Consider the following 21,929-nt stretch of genomic DNA (forward strand, 5'->3'; position numbering starts at 1 on the left):
GCAGCAATCTGGATGCAATTAAAGATGATCATAGTAAGTGAAGTAAGTCAGAAGGAGACAGATAAATACCATATAATCACTTCAATGTGGAATCTAAAATATGACAAATGAATCAATCTGTGAAATAGAATTGTTGCAGTGAAAAGGAAAAAAGAGGAGTAAGTTTCTCTTTTTTCCCCCTTTCCTGAGAACAACAAAAAAATAAAGAGAACAGTGAATAGGCCAGAGAAGAAACATAAATGGGTCTGAAAGAGCTAATCTCTATTAGTTTTACTTTAACTGCTTCTAATCTATAGTCCATATATTTTCTTTTCCCAAAACAAACCTGACACTACATCATTTACATCTTGTACCTGTGGCTCCCTTACTCTACATGAGCTCTATCCTGCTGTTACACTTTACCTCTATGCTAATTACATCCTGTACATGGTGCTTACCTTCACCACACTCCCTTTAGAGACCAATCCTGTAGCTTTTCACATTTCAGGAAGAAGGCCACAGTACAATAAACCAGAGACAAATGGACCCAATTACTGGACTATCAGACTGTTTAAGACTCAATCACCAGATCACTTGACCCCAGATATAACTGTTTTGAAACACTGCAAGAAACAGAAGAATGCAAGGTTCTTTTTTCTTATTCCATACCCCAGACTGTGAACCCCATCTATCAAGTCTCTCAGTTTCCCATGCAAGAGAAGGGCACAGTCCTTGGGGCACTAGTCTGCTGTCTTCTCCCCTCAGTTGTCTGAGGATTAAAGTTATCTTTCTATCTCCTCCAAACTCTATCTCCATATTTTTTTATTTGGCTTCAGTGTGCAGAGAAAGCCAAGATTTTGGCGGTAAGAGAACCATGGACATAGACTGGTTGCCAAGGGGAAGGGGGTTGGGGTTAGCATATATAAGCTATATATAGAGAGAAAGAATGGATAAACAACAAGGTCCTACTGTACAGCACAGAGAACTATACTCAATATTCTATGATAAATCATAATGGAAAAGAATATAAAAAAGAATGTGTATATATATATTGTATAATTAAGTCACTTTGTTGTACAGCAGAAATTAACACAACATTGTAAGTCAACTATACTTCTATACAAAAGAAAGAAAGAAGGAACTTTTAAGAAAGACTCCAGCCTCCAATTTCTCACCTTCACTGTGTCACTCTACCTTTGCTTAATCCTATTACCTTAAGGAAAAAGGAGTTTTCTGATTATATCACTCAAACCCACCCCTGGGGACAAGTGGGCTAGTCTCCTCTGAAACCCAGAATGTATGAACATTAGGAGGTACATATTTGGGAACACCAGAAGAATGTGTGGGAGATGCTGGGGGTGGATGTCAGGCTGGCAGCCGACAGCATCTGTGGTAGCTACTGGATTCTCCCTACCAGTCAACAGGCTGTGTTATTCCAAACTGAAGGAAGCAATGTGCAGTTCTCTTTGGAACAGCCTTGTTTCAAACACGAGGCCTTCCCAGGGACTGATACGGAGCAGGACCCTGCAGGGCTCATGGGCACAAAGGCTTTTCTGTGTCCCCCACTGCTTGGCTTCATTCAGCCTTCATGACTTTCCCTGAGTTCAAATGAGTAGGCAGAAACAATCGCTAATCAGGGAAGAGAGGGGATGGGGAGACAAGGGAGGAACAGTCAAAAGAAACAATAGTGCAACTTTAGGGCAAGGTCTTGTTTTCCCCTCAAGTGACACAAACAACCATCTCTAGCTGTTCTGAAGATACTGAACCCTCACCAGGCTGAAGGTAACCGTATAGTGCTCACAAGTAGATCCCAGATGGGATCTGATGCTGACTCCCACTTGCCTCACCACCAACCAATCAGAAGAATGTCCACACACTGAACACATCGTCTTTGAACCATTCCTATAAAACTCCTCACAATCCCCTCCAGGTAGAGACACACAGTTTTGAGGGCATAAGCCCACTGTGGCCCCCTTTGCCTGGCAAAACAATAAAGCTATTCTTTTCTACTTCACCCAAAACTGTCTTGAAAAATTAATTTGGTGTCAAAGTACAGAAGCTAGTCAGTCAGTTTAGTCACTCAGTTGTGTCCGACTCTTTGTGACCCCATAGACTGCAGCACACCAGGATTCCCTGTCCATCACCAACTCCCGGAGTTTACTCAAACTCATGTCCATTGAGTCGGTGATGCCATCCAACCATCTCATCCTCTGTCGTCCTCTTCTCCTCCTGCCTGAAATCTTTCCCAGCATCAGGTTCTTTTTCAGTGAGTCAGTTCTTCGCATCAGGTGGCCAAAGTATTGGAGTTTCAGCTTCAACATCAGTCCTTCCAATGAATATTCAAGACTGATTTCCTTTAGGATGGACTGGTTGTATCTCCTTGCAGTCCAAGGGACTCTCAAGAGTCTTCTCCAACACCACAGTTCAAAAGCATCAATTCTTCGGTGCTCAGTTTTCTTTATGGTCCAACTCCCACATCCACACATGATTACTGGAAAAACCATAGCTTTGACTAGACGGACCTTTGTTGTCGAAGTAATGTCTCTGCTTTTTAATATGCTGACTAGATTGGTCATAGTTTTTCTTCCAAGGAGCAAGCGTCTTTTAATTTCATGGCTGCAGTCACCATCTGCAGTGATTTTGGAGCCCAAAAAAGTCTCTTACTGTTTCCAGTATTTCCCCATCTATTTGCCATGAAGTGATGGGACCAGATACCATGATCTTAGTTTTCTGAATGTTGAGTTTTAAGCCCGCTTTTTCACTCTCCTCTTTCACTTTCATCAAGAGGCTCTTTAGTTCCTCTTTGCTTTCTGCCATAAGGGTGGTATCATCTGCACATCTGAGGTTATTGATATTTCTCCCAACAATCTTGATTCCAGCTTGTGCTTCACCCAGCCCGGCATTTTGCATGATGTATTCTGCATATAAGTTAAATAAGCAGCGTGACAATATACAACCTTGACATACTCCTTTCCTGATTTGGAACCAGTCTGTTGTTCCATGTCCAGTTCTATCTGCTGCTTTTTGACCTGCATACAGATTTCTCAGGAGGCAAGTAAAGAGGTCTGGTATTCCCATCTCTTTAAGAATTTTTCACAGTTTGCTGTGATCCACACAGGCCAAGGCTTTGCCATAGTCAATGAAGCAGAAGTAGATGTTTTTCTGGAACTCTCTTGCTTTTTTGATGATCCAATGGATGTTGGTAATTTGATCTCTGGTTCCTCTGCCTTTTCTAAATCCAGCTTGAATATCTTGAAGTTCATGGTTATTGTTGAAGCCTCACTTGGAGAATTTTGAGCATTACTTTGCTAGCATGTGAGATGAGTGCAATTGTGCGGTAGTTTGAGCATTCTTTGGCATTGCCTTTCTTTGGGGCTGGAATGAAAACCGACCTTTTCCAGTCCTGTGGCCACTGCTGTGTTTTCCAGATTTGCTGGCATATTCAGTGCAGCACTTTCACAGCATCATCTTTTAGGATTTAAAATAGCTCAGCTGGAATTCCATCACCTCCATTAGCTTTGTTCATAGTGATGCTTCCTAAGGCCCACTTGACTTCACATTCCAGGATGTCTGGCTCTAGGTGAGTGATCACACCATTGTGTTTATCTGAGTCATGAAGATCTTTTTTGTACAGTTCTTCTATGTATTCTTGCCACCTCTTCTTAATATCATATGCTTCTGTTAGGTCCAGACCATTTCTGTCCTTTATCGAGCCCATCTTTACACGAAATGTTCCCTTGGTATCTCTAATTTTCTTGAAGAGATCTCTAGTCTTTCCCATTCTATTGTTTTCCTCTATTTCTTTGCATTGATCACTGAGGAAGGCTTTCTTATCTCTCCTTGCTATTTTTTGGAACTCTGCATTCAAATGGGTATATCTTTCCTTTTCTCCTTTGCCTTTCATGTCTTTTCTTTTCTCAGCTATTTGTAAGGCCTCCTCAGACAACCATTTTGCCTTTTTGCATTTCTTTTCCTTCCTCAATCCAGATTAATTTACAGAAGCCACCTCTGAGTCATCCCAAAGTGTGCCTTCCACGTTGCAGAGAATCTCAAAAGGCGAGTCACTCGGCTGGTTCTGAGAGCCTCTTCTCAGAACCTCTTTCCTGCCCTAGCTGCCAGGTACATTTCCACACCGTTTGTGCCTAGGCTTGTGCCAAGTCGCACAGTTTATGCCACTCTCTGTCACACAGCAGGGATCACCTCTCACTGTCAGGTGTGATTGTTAGGACAGTTGGACATTTGTGCCACTAGCCACACCGTGCTTCAGTTGCACTCAGAGAGTTCACTGGGGTGGTTGGAACGCCTTCTGGGCCTGGTGAACTCTCAGGACCTCCATTCTATGGCCTTTTGCCTAAGAATGGGCTTGGGTCCGTCTCAAGACACTCCCTCAGACTCACCTCTAGGCTATATTCTCAGGAACTGGGTAAAAATTTGACCCTGAAAATCTTAAAAAGAAGAGACCGAGATTCTTTTGCAACAAATCTTGGAGCTGGTACAAATTAGGGAACCAAGAAAAATGGCCTGTTAATGGCACACTAAATTATAATGCAATCCTCCAACTTGATCTATTTTGCAGTTTCTTATGCTCAAATCTTTATGACAGTCAGTCAGAATCCAGATCTAACAGACTCATACCACATATATCTTTCTGTTTCCAATATCCCCCCATCCGCCTCGTCTCCCTCTCCATCAAATCTCCTAGCCCAGGACTTTCTCCTATAATCAAAATCCTGAAAACAAAAACAAAAACAAAAAACAACTCTCCTAACATTCTAAAGAATCCCCTTCTAATTCCTCCTGTCTCTCAGTATGGGAGGCTGGAAGGGGTAGAGGGATGGAGGGAAGAAAGTGAAGCTTCCCCAACTCCTGCAAAGTTCTCTTACTCCTTCAAGTTCTTCTGATCACACTAAGACCCTATGTCTCCAAGGAACAATCCTTGCTAGGACAATCCTATCAGCCCCTGTCATCAGAGCCAGTTTGGGCACTATTTGGTCTATATTTTAGCTACGAAACTATGACCACATAAAAGAGAGATGACATTTTTGACACAGGATGGCCATGATATTCTTTAGACTCCAGAGAAAACTGATTAAAATGAAATCTTTTTGAAATTATGAAACCAGTTTTGTTTGCACATACCATTAGAAAAAGCTGGCTTCTTACACTACTTTTTTTTGGAGTACCAACCCTGAGAAAACAGAAACACGCCTACAAAAAAGCCTGAAGTTAACTCTTACCACATCCTGGAAATCTCCCACTCTGCTGGAGACTTCAGCCTTGGGCAAATTAACAGAACTTCAAGCCAAGGATAAAAAGGGGGCAAAGAGACATTTTAAATCTCAAGTGGAAAACTATAAGATCTTTGTCTGGCTTTATGTGTGTCTTAATGTGTGTCTTTGTATTTGGGTAATATTACTTTGTAAATAAGCTCTTATTTAATTGGCCTAAATAAAAGTAAGTGCTTAGAAATGAAACAATTCTAAATACAAGAGAAATTAAATGAATTTCGGGTTCACATGAATTGGGAAATATTCAATATTAAATTAATACCTGGCATTAATGTTTATTTGTTAATCTAACTAATATAGATATGTCTTAAGGTTCATCAATATTGAGTGTAATACTTTTACTGTGCCTAGGTTTAATAAGATATTATTATATCTATTGCAAATCTATCAGCAATGTGAAGAAACTTTTAAGGAAAGAAAATGCAAATGAAGTCAGACTTTTGTGTGATTTATGTTTACCAGTCTACAGAGTGCTGATATAAAGGACAGTTCATGGTTCCTTAAGCAAAGTAGGATGTGTGTTTTTAATAAAAAGGTATGAGGAATGGAATTACATTTTATTAAGGGGAAAGTATGTCAAAGCTGTATATTGTCACCCTGCTTATTTAACTTATATGCAGAGTACATCATGAGAAACGCTGGACTGCAAGAAGCACAAGGTGGAATCAAGATTACTGGGAGAAATATCAGTAATCTCAGATAGGCAGATGATACCACCCTGATGGCAGAAAGTGAAGAGAAACTAAAAAGCCTCTTAATGAGAGTGAAAGAGGAGAGTGAAAAAGCTGGCTTAAAGCTCAACATTCAGAAAACTAACATCATGGCATCTGGTCCCATCACTTCATGGGAAATAGATGGGGAAACAGTGGAAACAGTGCCTGACTTTATTTTTCTGGGCTCCAAATCACTGCGGATGGTGACTGCAGCCATGAAATTAAAAGACGTTTATTCCTTGGAAGGAAAGTTATGACCAATCTAGACAGCATATTAAAAAGCAGAGACATTACTTTATCAATAAAGGTCTGTCAAGGCTACAGTTTCTCCAGTAGTCATGTATGGATATGAGAGTTGGACTATAAAGAAAGCTGAGCACCGAAGAATTGATACTTTTGAACTGTGGTGTTGGAGAAGAGTCTTGAGAGTCCTTTGGACTGCAAGGAGATCCAACCAGTCCATCCTAAAGGAGATCAGTCCTGGGTGTTCATTGGAAGGACTGATGTTGAAGCTGAAACTCCAATACTTTGGCCACCTGATGCGAACAGCTGAATCATTGGAAAAGACCCTGATGCTGGGAAAGATTGAGGGCAGGAGGAGAAGGGGATGACAGAGGATGAGATGGTTCGATGGCATCACCAACTCAATGGACATGGATTTGGGTGGACTCCGGGGGTTGGTGATGGACAGGGAGGCCTGGCGTGCTGCAGTTCATGGGGTCACAAAGAGTCAGATATGACTGAGTGACTGAACTGAACTGAAGGGGAAAGGAAATAAGTCTGACTTACAGTTGGCTGTTCTCTGACTGGACAAATAGAGTCATGAATACAGAAAGTTTTGGGGGAAAAAAAAGGTTTGTGGAAAACGAACCCCAAGAAAAGAGTTTTATATATAAGACAAGTTTTCGTACGACACTGAGTTGCCTTTGAAGTATTTTACTTTGGCTAAGTGATTAACTACCGTTTCCAACAAATATAAACAAGTACCACACTGGAATTTGATTTCCTCTCTCTATTAACAGAATAAAATTTTCATGAAATGTTGCTTTTGATAATCAGATCAGATCAGATCAGATCAGTCGCTCAGTCGTGTCTGACTCTGCAACCCTATGAATCGCAGCACGCCAGGCCTCCCTGTCCATCACCAACTCCCGGAGTTCACTCAGACTCACATCCATCGAGTCAGTGATGCCATCCAACCATCTCATTCTCTGTCGTCCCCTTCTCCTCCTGCCACCAACCCCTCCCAGGATCAGAGTCTTTTCCAGTGAATCAACTCTTTGCATGAGGTGGCCAAAGTACTGGAGTTTCAGCTTTAGCATCATTCCTTCCAAAGAAATCCCAGGGCTGATCTCCTTCAGGATGGACTGGTTGGATCTCCTTGCAGTCCAAGGGACTCTCAAGAGTCTTCGCCAACACCACAGTTCAAAAGCATCAATTCTTCGGCACTCAGCCTTCTTCACAGTCCAACTGTCACATCCATACATGACCACAGGAAAAACCATAGCCTTGACTAGACGAACCTTTGTTGGCAAAGTAATGTCTCTGCTTTTGAATATGCTATCTAGGTTGGTCATAACTTTCCTTCCAAGGAGTAAGTGTCTTTTAATTTCATGGCTGCAGTCACCATCTGTAGTGATTTTGGAGCCCAGAAAAATAAAGTCTGCCACTGTTTCCACTGTTTCCCCATCTATTTCCCATGAAGTGGGGGGACCGGATGCCATGATCTTCGTTTTCTGAATGTTGAGCTTTAAGCCAACTTTTTCACTCTCCACTTTCACTTTCATCAAGAGGCTTTTGAGTTCCTCTTCACTTTCTGCCATAAGGGTGGTGTCATCTGCATATCTGAGGTGATTGATATTTCTCCCGGCAATCTTGATTCCAGCTTGTGTTTCTTCCAGTCCAGCGTTTCTCATGATGTACTCTGCATATAAGTTAAATAAACAGGGTGACAATATACAGCCTTGATGAACTCCTTTCCCTATTTGGAACCAGTCTGTTGTTCCATGTCCAGTTCTAACTGTTGCTTCCTGACCTGCATACAGATTTCTCAAGAGGCAGATCAGGTGGTCTGGTATTCCCATCTCTTTCAGAATTTTCCACAGTTTGTTGTGATCCACACAGTCAAAGGCTTTGGCATAGTCAATAAAGCAGAAATAGATGTTTTTCTGGAACTCTCTTGCTTTTTCCATGATCCAGCGGATGTTGGCAATTTGATCTCTGGTTCCTCTGCCTTTTCTAAAACCAGCTTGAACATCAGGAAGTTCACGGTTCACATATTATTAATTTCTTTGCCTTTAAGTGATTTAGTTTTTAAAATCATTTGTTACTTTGATAAGATGACTAAGCATTATTTCACAATGATCTATGAAATTTATGGCACACACAGATAAAGCTCATTCTGCTTCTACAAAAATTAACCCCTTATCTACTTCTAAATCAAGGATTTAAAATAGATAAGCAATGACTATAAATCAAAAAGTTAGGGCTATGGGAAATCCAAGATGGCCACTTGGCTTTTCCCAGCTCCCTGAAAAAAACCTCATTTTTATTTGATGGAATAAAGCCTTCTCTAGGTGCAGGGTTAATGTCCTCACAGTGGGGAAAAAAAAAATTGTTAAAAATGTATTTCCCACCTGGGGTATACTTTCTACAAGCTCCAGTGATCAAGGCACCCACCTCACTGGACAAATCATACAAGCCTTAATCAAAACTCAGCAAACATCTTAAAACGATCACTGTCACTATCATCCTCAATTATTGGACAAGGTCAGACAGAACAAAGATTAATTACATTGAATTAAATAAACTGCTACTTATGGACTCTGTGGGAGAGGGAGAGGGTGGGAAGATTTGGGAGAATGGCATTGAAACATGTAAAATATCATGTATGAAACGAGATGCCAGTCCAGGTCGATGCACGATACTGGATGCTTGGGGCTGGTGCACTGGGACGACCCAGAGGGATGGAATGGGGAGGGAGGAGGGAGGAGGGTTCAGGATGGGGAACACATGTATACCTGTGGCGGATTCATTTTGATATTTGGCAAAACTAATACAATTATGTAAAGTTTAAAAATAAAATAAAATTAAAATAAATAAATAAACTGCTAAACATGATTATAATTTTCATGACTTTTTATCTGACATATTACTGGTTTCTAATCTTTGTTTTGCGATATAAAGAAACTTTTCCCAAACTATGGTTTAAGTCAATTTGGTAATTTAAGCAAGTAAATAAAATTAAAACATTTTTCTTTTCTCTCTGCCTTGTCCGTCCAGAAATTTGAGACATTTTAGTTCTGAACAGCCTTAATAGGTAAATAAAAGACTGTCTCCTGACACATACAAGAATCTCAAAATATTTTGAGAACCTCTAGAAGAAAAATCCATCTAGACAAAATATGATGGCTGGTCTTTGGCATGGCTTTCTTGGCCTTGAGATGCCTTTGGGAATTCAATCCAAGACTTCTTCTAAGGAAATACACCAGTCAATGTAAAAGCCTATGTAGTTAATGGTCTAAACTTATTATCAAAACAAATTAGTCTTGGTTGTATTTAAAAAAAAGTGGAGGTAACTTTAGGAAAAAATTACGTTTCACTAAATATTAAATTCTAATTTTGTCAATTAATGTGTCTACTAAGACTCACTTGCCAGATAATTCCTTGTTATTATGTCATAGTGTTTACAAAATTTAATTTAAAGTATTAAAAGGATATTCTAAGTTTGTTCTGAAGCCTAACTTCATAATCAATCTTTGGATAAATATCAGATGCTCCATGATCTACAACCAGGAGATTAACATCAGGCTATAGTCATTTAATGGACTAAGTCAGATGTCATGGGATATACTGGGCAAATATCTCAAGAAAGTTCTTAAATTCTTACTTGTGACCTTGCTGATCAGTCAGTTCAGTCACTCAATCCTGTCTGACTCTGCGACCCCATGGACTGCAGCACGCCAGGCTTCCCGGTCCATCACCAAATCTGGAGCTTGCTCAAACTCATCTTCATCAAGTCAGTGATGCCATCCAACCATCTCATCCACTGCAAACAATGACAGTTTTACTTCTTTTCAATGTGGATTCTTTTTCTTTTGCTTCTCTGATTGCCATGGCTAGGACTTCCAAAACTATGTTGAATAAAAGTAGCAGGAGTGGACATCCTTGTCCTTGACCTCAGAGGAAATGCTTTCACTTTTTCACCCTTGAGAATGATGTTTGCTGTGGGTTTGTCATATATGACCTTTATTGTGTTGAAGTTGGCTCCCTCTGTGCCAACTTTCTGGAGAGATTTTATCATAAAATGTTGTTCAATTTTGTCAAAAGCTTACTCTGCATCCGTTGAAATTATCATGATTTTTATTCTTCAGTTTGTTAAAATGGTGTATCAGTTTGGTCGCTCAGTTGTGTCTGACTCTTTGCAACCCCATAGACTGCAGCAAGCCAGGCTTCCCTATCCATCACTGACACCCAGAGATTGCTCACACTCATGTGCATTGAGTTGGTGATTCCATTCAACCATTTCATCCTCTGTCGTCCCATTCTCCTCCTGCCTTTAATCTTCCCCAGCATCAAGAGAGTTGACTCTTTTGCAGTGAGTCAGTTATTCCCATCAGGTGGCCAAAGTATTGGAACTTCAGCTTCAGAATCAGTCCTTCCAATGAATATTCAGGGTTGATTGCATTTAGGATTGACTGATTTGATCTCCTTGCAGTCCAAGGGACTCTCAAGAGTCTCCTCCAACACCACAATTCAAAAGCATCAATTCTTCAGCGTTCAGCTTTCGTTATGGTCCAACTCTCACATCCATACATGACTGCTGGAAAAACCATAGCTTTGACTAGATGGACCTTTGTTGGCAAAGAAATGTCTCTGCTTTTTAATATGCTGTCTAGATTGGTCATATGGTAATATGATCTAGGTTGGTAATATGCTCCTTTTCTTTCAAGGAGCAAGTGTCTTAATTTCATGGCTGCAGTCACCATCTGCAGTGATTTTGGAGCCCAGGAAAATTAAGTCTGTCACTGTTTCCATTGTTTCCCCATCTATTTACCATGAAGTTATGGAACTGGATACCATGATCTTTATTTTTTGAATGTTGAATTTTAAGCCAGCTTTTTCATTCTCCTCTTTCACTCTCATCAAGACGCTCTTTAGTTCCTCTTTGCTTCCTGCCATAAGGGTGGTGTCATCTGCATATCTAAGGTTATTAATATTTCTCCTGGCAATCTTAATTCTAGCTTGTGCTTCATCCAGCCCAGCATTTTGCATGATGTACTCTGCATATAAGTTAAATAAGCAGGGTGACAATATACAGCCTTGGTATACTCCTTTCCAATTTGGAACCAGTCTGTTTTTCCATGTCCTATTCTTACTGTTGCTTCTTGACCTGCATACAGGTTTTTCATGATGCAGATTATGTGATCTGATATTCCCATCTCTTTAAGAATGTTCACGTTTGTTGTGATCCACACAGTCCAAGACTTTAGCATAGTCAATGAAGCAGAAGTAGACATTTTTCTGAAGTTCCTTTGCTTTTTTCTGTGATCCAGTGGATGTTCACAATTTGATCTCTGGTTCCTCTGCCTTTTCTAAATCCAACTTGAACATCTGGAATTTCTTGGTTCACATACTTCTGACGCCTAGCTTGGAGGATTTTGAGCATTACCTTTCTAGCATGTGAAATGAGAACAACTGTGCAGCAGTCTGCGCATTTGGCATTGCCCTTCATTGGGACTGAAATGAAAACTGACCTTTTCCAGTTCTGTGACCACTGCTGAGTTTTCCAAATTTGCTGGCATACTGAATGCAGCATTTTAACAGCATATTCTTTTAGGATTTGAAGTAGCTCAGCTGGAATTCCATCACCTCCATTTGCTTTGTTCATAGTGATGCTTCCTAAGGCCCACTTGACTTCGCATTCCAGGATGTCTGGTTCTAGGTGAGTGATCACACCATTGTGGTTGTCTGGATCATTAACATCTTTTTTGTATAGTTCTTCTGTGTAGTCTTGCCACCTCTTCTTAATATCTTCTGCTTCTGTTAGGTCCATACTGTTTCTGTCCTTTATTGTGCCCTTCTTTGCATGAAATACTCCCTTGGTATCTCTAATTTTCCTGAGGAGATCTCTAGTCTTTCCCATTCTATTGTTTTCCTCTATTTCTTTGTGTTGATCACTTAGGAAGGCTTTGTTATCTCTCCTTGCTATTCTTTGGAACTCTGCATTCAGATGGATTTATCTGCTAATACTGCTAGCTATATTATTTTTTTATTGCCTATTTTATAAAACTGCTGTCTCTTATATTACAAAACACGTGACTGAGCCTCTAATAAAATGATCATATGGAGTTCCATATGAGATCAATGATTGTAATAATGTAACTCTAGATATGGGAAGATGCAACAATAGGGAATATTTTCCTGGACTACTAGTAAGGCAGATACAGTCCAGGACTTTTGCTACTTTCATAGCCTAGTTCAAGAATAGCACATTGAGTGGTCTATCAAGGAAAAAAAAAAAAAAAACTTTGCCAGGCCTGGGAATTAGTATTCCTAGCACTGTGGGACAAAACAGTCATGAAATGCCCCCCTAAACATGGTCAAATATATAGCTATGACAGCACCATGCCACTGTAGCTGCTGACCTTCAACACCCCTGAAAGGGGTTCAGGGTGGAAGCCAGAAAAAAGGCACTCCTTGCTCTGGGAAAACTGGCAGAACAGGCCTTCAGATAATGAGCTGTTTTCAGGTGAAGATTTTCATGAGCCCCAGTTCTTACATCTTCTCATACCTAAATAAACACTAACCTCACAGACCAGCATTTCATCCTGGTTCTCCTGGCTAGCCCCTCTTCTAGGCCCCTTGGCCTACTTTCTATTTCTATTCATCTTTGTGCCACGTCTCTAACATTCTTGTTTAGTTTGCTTCTTCTCAGTTCAGTTCATTTCAGTCATTCAGTCATATCTGACTCTTTGTGACCCCATGAACCGCAGCACACCAGGCCTCCCTGTCCATCACCAACTCTTGGAGTTTACACAAACCCATGTCCATCGAGTTGGTGATGCCATCCAGCCATCTCATCCTCTGTCGTCCCCTTCTCCTCCTGCCCCCAATCCCTCCTAGCATCAGGGTCTTTTCAAATGAGTCAGCTCTTCACATCAGGTGGCCAAAGTATTGGAGTTTCCACTTCAATATCAGTCCATCCAATGACCACCCAGGACTGATCTCCTTTAGGATGGACTGGTTGGATCTGCTTGCAGTCCAAGGAACTCTCAAGAGTCTTCTCCAACACCACAGTTCAAAAGCATCAATTCTTCGGCACTCAGCTTTCTTTATTGCTTCTTCTATAATACAACAAATAAATCTCCAGATAGTCCTATAACAAGGATACCAGCCAGGCAACACCCAGACAATGCTGGAACAAGCCACCTTGTCATTCCGTGGACTCTCATCTCCCTCCATAAATGCACCCTGACAGAGAGCAGGCATTAGGACCCAGGACATCATGACATCCCTATCCAGCCTGAAGAAGCCAGAGAGGTCTTCACCTTTCCCCAAGAACCTGGGTCCCCATGACCTGAGATGGAGATAGGCAGGTAGTTAGGAATGAGCAGGGTGTTAAGGGACCAAAGATTTGACCCATAGAGAAAAAGAAAGAGGAATATGGGGTCCTGCCCCAAGGCCACAAGTGCAAGGCCTTGCACCAAGGCCACAGAAATGGAACCTAGAACCAAGGTCACCTCCAAAGCTGACTGAGCCCCTTTGTAGCCAAAACCTCCCCCTGATCATCATCACCAGCAGCCTTCCTGACCCCACATTAGGCAAAAATTGCTCACCCCAGTAATCATCCTATAGTGCCCTAACCAATCACCTAATGCCAACCTTCCAGCAGGCATTTTCTTTGTTTTGAGGATATAAAAATTGGCTTCTAACCCATGAAAAGCATCAATTCTCCCTGGTTTGTCAGGAGCTGACCAGCTGCATTTGCAATGCCTTCATTATCTCTGCTCCCTGCTCTTAATAAACACTCCCTTCTGAAATGCTCTGTGTCAAAATTCTTTTCCAACCCATGCTCAGACTGCCTCAACACTTTTTAGTTCACTGAACGAGGCTCTAGATTGCCAAGTTTGTCATTTCCTCAGTTAAACCACAGCAATATCTCCCAGGAAATAAAAACCTGCATCCTGGCTTTGAAGAGCAGAAGTGTTCATCCAGTTGGACTTGGATTACAGTGAGACAGCACAAGGATGGGATGAAAAAATTATGGGTTTTTGTCTGAAATATCTAGGTTTGATTCCTGACTTTGTTAGTTAATTGCTGAGTGGTTTTAGGCAAGATATCGAACCTCTCAGAAACTACTTTCCCATGATAAAATGAAAATACTGCTACCCACCCAGAGGTCTGTTGGCCTGATTAAATGCCTACTGATCTTTTCTCTAGACTGGTTCTATAAAAGGCAGAGGAACCAGAGATCAAATTGCCAACATCCGCTGGATCATGGAAAAAGCAAGAGAGTTCCAGAAAAACATCTATTTCTGCTTTATTGACTATGCCAAAGCCTTTGACTGTGTGGATCACAATCAACTGTGGAAAATTCTGAAAGAGATGGGAATATCAGACCACCTGATCTGCCTCTTGAGAAATTTGTATGCAGGTCAGGAAGCAACAGTTAGAACTGGACATGGAACAACAGACTGGTTCCAAATAGGGAAAGAAGTTCATCAAGGCTGTATATTGTCACCCTGTTTATTTAACTTATATGCAGAGTACATCATGAGAAACGCTGGACTGGAAGAAACACAAGCTGGAATCAAGATTGCCGGGAGAAATATCAATCACCTCAGATATGCAGATGACACCACCCTTATGGCAGAAAGTGAAGAGGAACTCAAAAGCCTCTTGATGAAAGTGAAAGTGGAGAGTGAAAAAGTTGGCTTAAAGCTCAACATTCAGAAAACGAAGATCATGGCATCCGGTCCCCCCACTTCATGGGAAATAGATGGGGAAACAGTGGAAACAGTGGCAGACTTTATTTTTCTGGGCTCCAAAATCACTACAGATGGTGACTGCAGCCATGAAATTAAAAGACGCTTACTCCTTGGAAGGAAAGTTATGACCAACCTAGATAGCATATTCAAAAGCAGAGACATTACTTTGCCAACAAAGGTCCGTCTAGTCAAGGCTATGGTTTTTCCTGTGGTCATGTATGGATGTGAGAGTTGGACTGTGAAGAAGACTCTTGAGAGTCCCTTGGACTGCAAGGAGATCCAACCAGTCCATCCTGAAGGAGATCAGCCCTGGGATTTCTTTGGAAGGAATGATGCTAAAGCTGAAACTCCAGTCCTTTGGCCACCTCATGCGAAGAGTTGACTCACTGGAAAAGACTCTGATGCTGGGAGGGATTGGGGGCAGGAGGAGAAGGGGACGACAGAGAATGAGATGGTTGGATGGCATCACTGACTCGATGGATGTGAGTCTGAGTGAACTCCGGGAGTTGGTGATGGACAGGGAGGCCTGGCATGCTATGAATCATGGGGTCGCAAAGAGTCGGACACGACTGAGCGGCTGATCTGATCTGATCTGATCTTTTCTCTCTCCATTTTCCTAGAGAAGTTTGCACAAGGAGTATTCAGACCACATTAGTGGTTAACCAATACACAGGCTGATCTTCTCCTTTGTAATTTTCAACACTTGGCTTAAATGCCTTTTGAATTGAACCAGAATAACACAAAATAAGTTGATTGGCTTTTAGGAATTATACTGTAGAGAGTCAGACTTCGTTGCACACATGGCTAGAGTCAGAAGACAATCCGTAATTCAGGGAAGCAATGAAATGCTTGCCTGGCATTTTGATTTTCCTGTAGATGAGGAGTCATGACATTTTCCAATATATCTGGAGGCATTTACAAAATGCAAAGTGATATGAGCAGCAACACTGAACACCATCAAGACTGAACACTGTCAATGGCGTGGATAATTTGTGTTATTGCTACTTAAATTATTGCAGCCTAAACACAGGGTATGATGCAACCTAGGCTATCTAAGATATGTAGGAGGAGAACAAACATTTCTATCAATATTCCAAGAGCGTTAATTTTCAGCCAACTTGTCTTTGTCTACATTGAAATCCCAATTGGGAATTTCTGTCCATAATATATTAAAATAAATCTCTCCATCAAAATTTAAAAAAAACAGATAAACCTATTTTCAAAAGCTTTTCAAATATGTTGTATATTTGATTTTATTCTGCAGTTCTTATTTGACATCAGCTATGCTATCCTGCTTGTGGAATCTAGTGGTTTGCATTATCAGTGGTACTGAGGATTCTGACCTTCATTTTGCACAAACCCTAATTGTGTCCCAGAAAAAACAAAAGTGGAATTCCCCTAAGTTGTCCTCCTTCACCATGCCTATTAGCAAATATCCATCCAGAACCAAGCAAGCCACCACTCTATTGGTCTCACCCTGTGGATCTTGGCTCACTTGCCGTGAGGATGAATCAGGTCAATTCCATAGGAAGGAAAACTTAATACAGCTATGAAATAACCCATAGCTGAGAATATGGGGAAGAATGAAATTACAGCTCCCAATTTCTTAAAATAACACTGTTTTATAAACAGACTCACAGACTTAGAAAATTATGGTTACCAAAGAGGAAGTGGGGGGTGGCAGGGATAAATTAGGAGTTTGGGATTAACATATACACATTAATACATATAAAATAGAAAATCAATAAGGACCTACTGTATAGTACAGGGATCAGTACTCAGTGTTTTGTAACAACCTATATTGGAAAAGAACCTGAAAAAGAACAAATATAACTGAATCACTTTGCTGTACACCTGAAACTAACACATTGTAAATCACCTGCCCCCTAATAGAAAATAAAAATTAAATCTAAAAAATCACCCCACAATGAAATAAATGCCTCTTCTTCAAGAGGCAGTGTCAAACATCTTTTAAGTCCTGAAATTCACCTACTGAAATGATTTCAGACCACAATCATTCATTATTTTGTGGTGCAGAGATGTTCACACTCTCCAGGAGGTAAACATGGATACCCCTTCCTGTGCCTGAGGAAGGTGGCCCAATACTCTTCTGCCTGCCAGTCTCACACAGATGCAGGCAGGCATGGAAGTATCCAGTCAGGTAAACCTGATGTAAATGCCAGTCATATCACTCTCCCCAGTGTATTTTCATTTTCCGGGTCCATTTCTTTTCCCTGATCACGTGGCCTCTATTTTCAACAAAGGCTGTATGACCTTCCATATATATTTATCAGTCATAGAAATGGCAAGGCAGAAGGCAGTTGGAAAGGACTGAATTTAATGGAAACCCTTTAGCTGACAGAAGAGCTGCCCAGATTCAAGGGCAGGGTTTCTCAGTGGTCGTATCAGTACCATGTCCAGTTTGCCATGTGTCTCTGTCTCCATGTCACAGGGAGGAATGACAAGGAATGGAGAGCAGAGTGTACCTAGAGTTGCAACATCTGCTCTGGAGACCACACTCTAAAAAAGAATTTAGAAGTGCCAAGAGCTGATAACAGTAGGTATCATTTATGTAGTGTGCTCTATATACTATTGATTATTATTAGTTATTAGCAATGGCACCCCACTCCAGTACTCTTGCCTGGAAAATCCCATGGATGCAGGAACCTGGTATGCTGCAGTCCATGGGACTGCTAGGAGTCAGACATGACTGAGCGACTTCACTTTCACTTTTCACTTTCATACATTGGAGAAGGAAATGGCAACCCACTCCAGTGTTCTTGCCTGGAGAATCCCAGGGATGGGGGAGCCTGGTGGGCTGCCGTCTATGGGGTCGCACAGAGTCGGACACGACTGAAGCGACTTAGCAGCAGCAGCAGCAATTAATGATTAATAAATACGTATTATGCATGTATGCACATATACATTTGGTATGTATTATATCATTGTGAACTATTTCTCCAGTCTTATGAGCTTGTTCTGTTTTAGAAGTGGGAAAGCCGTTGAGTGTCTTGCTCAATGTCCCAAACTCAGGTCATAGAAATCTATCATGGCATCCTATGAGGCAATGAAGAAGTGTGTTGTGAAAAGCTTTCCACTCAATGAACAGGCTTGTAGCAGGAGCCATCAGTGCCTCACCCAGTCTCTGTGGGCAGCTTTCCAAGCTCATGGGCCAGATTTCTCACTGCCAGTACCTGCTTTGCTTAAGGGCTTTCTTTGGCCACCAGAGCCCCTCCGTCCCTGTGTGTAGGAGCCTGGAGGTGCTGAGAAATTAGTGTCCAATGACAGACCAGGGCACCTCTGATGTGTTTGTAATAGTCAGGGTCCCTCAGAGAACTAGAACTCATGAGGTGTTTGTATGTATACACATACATATATATACACCACACATACATATATATATCATATATATACTGAGAGAGAGAGAGAGAGACAGAGATTTTAAGAAAGTAGAGGCTGAAAGATCCACCATCTGTGGGAAAGTCTGGTAGGCTGAAGACCCAGAGAGAAGTTGATGCTATAGTCCAAGTCCAAAGGCAGATTGCTGGCAGAATCCCTGAGGGAAGGTCAGTCTTTCTAGTCAGGCTCTCACCATTAAGGAGAGGAATCTGCCTGATGCAAAGCCTGCTGATTTACACATTAGTCTCATCTAAAAAACACACCTTGACAGAAACATCTCGAATAATACTTGATCAAGTATCTACGTACAGTGGCCTAGCCAAGCTGACGCACAAACTCAGCCCTCACAGTGTTCTGTGCTGTTCCCCAAGTTCCCAGGTGCCCACAGTGATCACTGCCTTGATGACACGCCCTGGGCTGACTCCCTCCCCTACTCTCTCACTTCCCTAGGTCCCCAGCCTAGTGCATTCTCAACCCTATTCTTTGTATCAGGGGCTGTTCTGGGGGATTCTAAACTGAAATGATATGCTTTGTGCGTGGCCCATTTTGCTTCTAGAAGATAAGACCAGACTAGATGTGAATCCTGCTGCAAGGAACAGAGTGACATCAAGGAGCCAGCGGGGACTGAACATCTACAACCTGGTTGGCAATGCGCAATGATTAAGAACCAGCCCTTGGACTTTCCTGATGGCCATCCAGTGGTTAAGACTTAGTGCTCCAACACAGGGGATGCAAGTTCAATCCCTGGTCAGAGAACTAGCATCCCACATGCTGCACAGTGCTGCCAGAAAGATAAAGTTGTTAAAGCTTTAAAAAGAAAAAAAAAAATGAAAGAAGAACCATCCCTGATGAAAGTAGACAGCTCTGCTGGTGGATCTAGCTGCAGAGGAGGAGGTGGGGCTAGCACCCAACCAAAGGAAACAGGCCCAGGCAGAGATCCAAAAGCAGGAAAGAATTTGATGTGTTCCAGAAACTTCTAAGAATGGGCAACTCTCCTGGCTCTGCAGAGGAGGGTTGAAAGGGAACAAACAAGGTTGGGTGTGGGAGGCTGAATGGGAAACTTTTATTCTAGTCTAGGGGAGAAAGGTGAGGACCTGACCTGAGGTGGGAAACACACAGGAAGCAAGTCTACACAGGCTGAAGTGGAGATGTGCTTGTGGAAAGCCTGTGATTCCTACAGTCATGACATAAATAGAGATGTGTGTGTTTCTTTTTTTATTTTTGGCTGAGCCACATGGCATGTAGGATCTTAATTCCTACCAGGGATCGAACCTGCACCCCATGCAGTAGAAATGTGGAATCTTAACCAATGGACCACGAGGGAAGTCCCAAATTTGTATGTTTCCATGCTTCATATTCAGGCTGGGGAGGCACAACGTGTGCCCTTCAGTGTATCTTAGGAGAGCCATGCCATCTATAAGAGAAGGGGCCCCTAACTCAGACCACACCCTGAGGATAAACAGCCGCTCCCCTGGAGAGGGCTGAGCTGAAATCTATCTGCCTTGGTCCAGGCTCAGAGAGCAGGGACATATCTCTTCTAGGAAATAACCCAGATAAAGCCTATCTGGACTTCCCTGGTGGCCCAGTGGTTAAGAATCCACCTGTCAACACAGGGAACACAGGTTTGATCCCTAGTCCAGGAAGATGCCACATGTCACAGAGCAATTTAGGCCATGTGCCCCCAGCTTAGCCCTCAAGCCCTAGAGCCTGTGCTCCACAACAAGAGCCACCGAAATGAGAAGCCCAAGCACCACAACTAGAGAAAGCCCACACACAGCAACAAAAACCCAGCACAACCAAAAATAAATAAATACATAAAATGTAAAAGGGGTTTCCCTGGTGACTCAGATGTTAAAGCATCTGCCTGCTATCCAGGAGACCTTGGTTCGATCCCTGAGTCGGGAAGATCCTCTGGAGAAGGAAATGGCAACCCACTCCAGTACTCTTGCCTGGAAAATTCCATGGATGGAGGAGCCTGGTAGGCTACAGTCCATGGGATCACAAAGAGTCGGACACGACTGAGCAACTTCATTTAAAACGTAAAAACAAAAATAGCCCGCCTGATACAAGAGCCTAAATCCGAAATCTAGCCCTCTCTATCCAGAAGGCATAGACAGAGACATGGCCTCTCTCAAGAGCCCTTATGGGGAGTATCAGCCCCTCCAAATCAAGAGCTGGGGATAACAATGCTCTCTGTTTTCAGCAGATGCTCCCCTATGTCATACTCAGTTCGGTTACTCATTTGCCATCTTCCTTTGGGGAAGCTCTGTGAGTGGGCACACCTTGTCCACCATGGTCGCTGCTGTACATGGAGCCCTAGATCTATATTTGGCACCAAGGACACACTCACTTGTTGTTCAGTTGCTCAGTCATGCTCGACTCTTTGCGACCCCATGGACTACAGCACACCAGTCTTCCCTGTCCTTCACTGTCTCTCGGATTATGCTCAAACTCATGTCCCTTGAGTCAGTGATGATATCTAACCACCTCATCCTGTCTTCCTCTTCTCCTCCTGCCCTCAATCTTTCCCAGAATCAGGGTCTTTTCCAAGGAGTCGACTCTTTGCATCAAGTGGCCAAAGTATTGGAGCTTCAGCTTCAGCACCAGTCCTTCCAATGAATATTCAAGATTGATTTCCTTTTGGATTGACTGGTTTGATCTCCTTTCTGTCCAAGGGACTCTCAAGAGTCTTCTCCAACCCCACAGTATGAAAGCATCAGTTCTTCGGTGCTCAGCCTGTTTCATGAGGACACACTTATATGTGATAAATAAAGGGATGCTAGACCCCTGGGAGAAGGCAATGGCACCTCACTCCAGTACTCTTGCCTGGAAAATCCCACGGACGGAGGAGCCTGGTGCGCTGCAGTCCATGGGGTTGTTAAGAGTCAGACACGACTGAGTGACTTCACTTTCATTTTTCACTTTCACACATTGGAGAAGGAAATGGCAACCCACTCCAGTGTTCTTGCCTGGAGAGTCCCAGGGACGGGGGAGCCTGGTAGGCTTCCGTCTATGGGGTGGCATAGAGTCGGACACGACTGAAGCGACTTAGCAGCAGCAGCAGCAGCAGCAGACCCCTTGAGCAGTAACCCCTGGCTCCCACGAGTCTATGAAGGAACTTGTCACCCACTCTTTTCTGAACATGTCCCTCTCAACCACTTCTCCTCAGCTACAGTGAGGCTGGGTGGAGGGACTCTGACGTCCTGTGGTTAGATGACTGGATGCCCAGAGGCGTTGGCAATGGCAAATTCCACTGAGGAGTCTTCCAGCCCAGCCCAAGGCAAAAGGAATAGGCTGGATGATATTCTGTCATCTTGGATCCTGAGGAAACAGGATCTACTTACACCACTTTTTACCTAGAAAAAAAGCAGGCATTTCTGCACTCCTTGATTTAGAGATGAGAAGACAAACACCACCAGGAATAAAGCAATGAGCCGACGGCTTCTCCTCCAGCCCATGAATAGCTTAGATTTATCTCAGGAGCACAGTGTCAGTCCCAAGTGGGTCCTCAACAAGTCTAGGTTGAATGCAGCATGAAAGATGGCCATCACAGAGAGACC

General features: G+C 42.4%; 1 protein-coding gene across 15 annotated transcripts in view; it reads right to left on the reverse strand.

The window, feature by feature from the left end:
• LOC123465257 overlaps positions 1–21,929 on the reverse strand; it is a 207,168-nt gene that overhangs the window by 106,023 nt on the left and 79,216 nt on the right. For 2 of the 15 annotated variants that reach the window (XM_045163930.1, XR_006640432.1), the window contains one exon: positions 16,637–16,783. The exons of the other annotated variants lie outside the window; for them this stretch is intronic. In XM_045163930.1, coding sequence (XP_045019865.1) covers positions 16,723–16,783 — 61 coding nt within the window. In that variant the 3' untranslated portion in view covers positions 16,637–16,722. Of the gene's footprint in view, positions 1–16,636; positions 16,784–21,929 lie in introns of those variants that run through there. 15 annotated transcript variants of the gene reach the window in all.

The sequence above is a fragment of the Bubalus bubalis genome, chromosome 21 (assembly GCF_019923935.1).
Source record: "Bubalus bubalis isolate 160015118507 breed Murrah chromosome 21, NDDB_SH_1, whole genome shotgun sequence".
NCBI classification, from domain to species: domain Eukaryota; kingdom Metazoa; phylum Chordata; class Mammalia; order Artiodactyla; family Bovidae; genus Bubalus; species Bubalus bubalis.